We start from the raw sequence: 4,671 nt of genomic DNA on the forward strand, positions 1-4,671 counted from the left end.
TTACTAGAATAAACAATCCATGGCTTTATTACGGCATCTCTAACAAAAATAAAACACAAGTGTTACTAGAATAAACAATCCATGGCTTTATTACGGCATCTCTAACAAAAATAAAACACAAGTGTTACTAGAATAAACAATCCATGGCTTTATTAAGGCATCTCTAACGAAAACAAGACACTAGTGTTACTAGAATAAACAATCCATGGATTTATCAAGACACCTATAATAAAAACAAGACACTAGTGTTACTAGAATAAACAAGCCATGGCTTTATCAAGACACCTCTAATAAAAACAAGACACTAGTGTTACTAGAATAAACAAGCCATGGCTTTATCAAGACAGTTCTAAGAAGAAAAAAAAACACTAACTGCATGCCATAAAAGTACAAATTCCATGGCTTGATGTTGACATATCTAACAAAAAAAAAAACACTAGAGTCAAAACAGTAAAAAATCCTTAGCTTTATGTTGACATATCTAACAAAAAAACAAAACACTAGAGTCAAAACAGTAAAAAATCCATGGCTTTATGTTGACATATCTAACAAAAAACCAAAACACTAGAGTCAAAACAGTAAAAATCCTTAGCTTTATGTTGACATATCTAACAAAAAACAAAACACTAGAGTCAAAACAGTAAAAAATCCATGGCTTTATGTTGACATATCTAACAAAAACAAAACACTAGAGTCACAAAAGATACGTATTTTGTTGGGTTTTTTTCAGTTCATTCTCTATAAAACCTCCTATATTTTCTATACATTCAGAATTTCAATACAGCATATTAACCCTATGAGCACTGTGGGGGTCAGTACAGCATACTAACCTTATGTCACATAGGGTGTGTGCGTGTGTGAAGGTCAAAGTGCACATGTTTATTAAACCACAATGTTATCACCATAAACTTGGCATCAAGACATAGTTAATAAATAACATTTTAATTTTAAAAGAAAGTATTTAAATAAATTCTCAACCTTCACTTGTCTATACCACTTGTTCTCTGAATTCCCATGTTCAATTTTCTCACCATCTCTACATGACGTCCTGTGTTTAACATAAATTACACATTTACAGTATAGTTTAATCTTAACCAGGAAGTCAAACCCACTTACCATGCTCTACTATCACGTCCTGTCTTGCAAAAAAAACATCAAAAATTCTCTCTAATGTTTGCTGTTGGATTACTTATAACCAACAGAAAGAGAAGGTTTAATACACAGAGTTCCATGCACGTAGGGTTAAAAATATAAAAACAATATTGTAACAAAATAAAAATGATTGAAATATTACGTGTAAAAACTTCTATCACCTCCTTTAAAACTTTCCAAAAAATATTCAGAAATTTAAACTTTTTCCTTAACCTTTACTTTGAAAATGCAGTAAAAACATTTTTTTCGACACTTACTAAACTTGACATAAGTATATATACCTGTTGCTGTTCAAAGTACTAAGATGTTTCTTAATTTCAAGCCAATTGTAATCAAGTATTTTTTTTTTACCTTGCAATCATTATTCCACAGATATTGGTGTTTTGTTTGTGAAGATTTGCATCTTCAAATGATAAGATATCTCCGTTACCTACAAACAAATACAGTTGTAATTAGCCACTAGTTAAAAGAAGGAAATACAACTAATTATAAAATCTTAACAATTTTGGTGTAGGTTATAAAGTATTTAAATAGATCTTCAACTATGCTGACAAACAAAATTGTTAAAAATTTTACAAGAAATCGAATGTAATCTTAAAACAAGTCTGCTAAATTAAAAAAATATTTTAAATATAAAAATAATAAATTTTAAGCATAACTTTCAACTTTAAGCAGATAACAAATGGTGTGCAATAAAATCGTCCCCCTGTGGCACAGCGGTATGTCTGCGGACTTACAACACTAGAAACCGGGTTTCGATACTCGCGGTGGGCAGAGCACAGATAGCCCTTGTGTAGCTTTGTGCATAATTAAAAGCAAACAAGCAATAAAATCATGAATAGAAAAAAATTGAATTAAACGATGTTTATTAATAAGTCAAAGCTGAAAAGTTTAAGATATCAATTAATGATACCAATGCTTCACAAAGGAATGTGCTGCCATCTATAAATGTTTTTTAAAACAAATGAGAAATAAAACAATTTACAGACCAAACAAGGGAATTGGGTCAGCTTCTTTTGCACAGTAGTTGATATACTCCCAATCTGCCAACTTGGTGTACCGTTGTTCTCGAGATCGGCCATGAAGCTGTAGAAATATTTAAAAAAATAGCATTTTAAAACTCTTATCTATAATATTTATATCCCTTAAACAACTAGCCTAAACCTAGTAAGTAGTTCTTTAAAAAAAATTTCTAGACTCACAATTCCAAATTTTTAGTATTGGTGTATTCTCAGGTAGTATTTAAAAAATTAAGTAATTTAAAATAAAAAATCTTGATAAATAAAATGTTTTTTCTGATCTTATCTTTAAACTGACATTTCCAAGGTTCTCCACTCTACTGGAAAAGTGCCTAAATATTATGACATTTCCGAGGTTCTCCACTCTACTGGAAAAGTCGCCTACACATTATGACATTTCCGAGGTTCTCCACTCTACTGGAAAAGTCGCCTACACATTATGACATTTCCGAGGTTCTCCACTCTACTGGAAAAGTGCCTACACATTATGACATTTCCGAGGTTCTCCACTCTACTGGAAAAGTGCCTACACAGTATGACATTTCCGAGGTTCTCCACTCTACTGGAAAAGTGCCTACACATTATGACATTTCCGAGGTTCTCCACTCTACTGGAAAAGTGCCTACACATTAATGACTAGTAAACATTTTGTGATATAAAATATTAACCATTAAACTAATACGTCATAAGAAAATATACAATAAATTAGTAACACACTGCTATATCTGGATTTGTACGACTCAAGAGTCATATCAGTCACGACTCAATACTCTCGTCTACAAGATCTGCATTTCAAGAGTATCCTAGTATCCTAGTCAGTGACATATCTAGTATACTAGTATCCTAGTATACTAGTATCCTAGTATACTCACACTAAGTCAGTGAATAAACTGTATGGAACTGTGATCATAAAACCTATAATAAAACAGTCCATTGATTTATTGATGACAGTTTAATAAATTTTATTAGTACATTTTTCTGCCACAAGGATAGAATAAAGTACTCACTATCCATAAGTCAATAAAGTGAATGCAACAGACAAAGCGTATTAACTTTATTTGATGTTGAAACAACAAATAATCTCTTAGATATTCAACAATACAAGTTAGGGTAAACATTAATCTACTAAAAACAAAAAACACTAATCTGGCTGGTTTTAGTATTTTTTTGTCGTATCCTATAATTTGATAATTGGATAACATACCCGTTCAATACACAGGGATGATGTAGGGAGGTCAGATCCAAATGCTGACCCCTCTAAGTTATTCGCTGGGTGCATGTCAGGTTTGGTTACAACAGATCTAGCTGTTCACCAATTATATCTGGACACACAGAAACACACACCGTTTTCTCGTATAATGGTTTAGAAATTTTCAAACTAAGATGGCCAGAAGTTAAAATTTCCTGTTAAGATTATTTTACTCCAATAAGAACTGCTCTAATATAACATGAAACCAGCAACAATTTTCTGAGCCACCTATTTAGAAACAATTATTTTATTAAGCCTAAAATGTATATTCTCTAAAGCTTCAGACTTTTACATCAACCTCCAAAATTAAAATACTTGTTTAAGATCACTTACGGTGATTAAGGCTACTCGCTCTCCAAGCTGTTTGATGCGATTAATGACACTATGGGCCGTGTTCTTGTTATCATGTATTCCTTTTCTCATCTTCACTGTTAAAGGAACATCAAGAACAGAAGACATCCCAACCACAATCTCTTCCAATTTATTTAATCTGCCAATCAAGCCACTTCCAGCTCCCTAGATAAAATATACAGTTTCCTCGTTACCAACATCAGAATATCACCTCTTCATAACATGCTTTAATTGTGTACTAACACATCAAAATAAGTTTCTTTACTTAATAGTTCACAAAATTTGTAACTTAATAAGAAATAAAAGGCAAAAACCTTAGCATTTAACATATTCTAGTTACTCTCACACTAAAAATCCTACCAAAATTCTTCAAAAATAGCCTCACTCGTAAATAAAGGATCAACTTTTAATACAGAACCATTATATCTAGATAGCACACCAACAGAAATATATAAATGTACTACATTCTACAAACTAGTCCTAATTTTTAAGTTTCTTAAGTCGTATGCTTAGAAGTCATTGAAATATTCCAAAATCCACAAGATAAGGTATAAAATATTTTTTGGTCTTATTCAAATATACAAAAAATGACCAGACAGTATTAAGATCTAACTTACATTTACATCAGTTCTCAATTTATATAAATGATATATTCCATTCCTAGTAGCAGTAATTAATCATCTTACTTACAAAGAAAGAAACATACTGATATACAGACCTGAAGTCCAAATATTATTAAATTACCTACATTACTACTGACCTTCTAGAATAAACAGTTTACTTCAAGAATTAGCATAACAATTACCAATCAATAATACTGTTTAAAATAACAATTACCAATCAATAATACTGTTTAATATAACAATTACCAATCAATAATACTGTTTAGCACAACAATTA

At 31.1% G+C, this 4,671-nt stretch overlaps 1 protein-coding gene across 2 annotated transcripts in view; it reads right to left on the reverse strand.

Moving 5' to 3' along the window:
* Window positions 1-75: 75 nt before the first annotated feature.
* The window catches only part of LOC106476950 (tRNA-dihydrouridine(47) synthase [NAD(P)(+)]-like), a 10,923-nt gene continuing 6,327 nt past the window's right edge, over window positions 76-4,671 (reverse strand). The window contains exons 3-6 of one of the 2 annotated variants that reach the window (XM_013937563.2): window positions 3,754-3,936; window positions 2,142-2,238; window positions 1,504-1,582; window positions 76-163 (exon numbers count right to left, since the gene is read on the reverse strand). In XM_013937563.2, coding sequence (XP_013793017.1) covers window positions 91-163; window positions 1,504-1,582; window positions 2,142-2,238; window positions 3,754-3,936 — 432 coding nt within the window. In that variant the 3' untranslated portion in view covers window positions 76-90. The other variant, XM_022380681.1, reaches the window with a different exon arrangement.

Source organism: Limulus polyphemus, unplaced genomic scaffold (genome assembly GCF_000517525.1).
Source record: "Limulus polyphemus unplaced genomic scaffold, Limulus_polyphemus-2.1.2 Scaffold12242, whole genome shotgun sequence".
In the NCBI taxonomy this organism is placed as follows: Eukaryota; Metazoa; Arthropoda; class Merostomata; order Xiphosura; family Limulidae; genus Limulus; species Limulus polyphemus.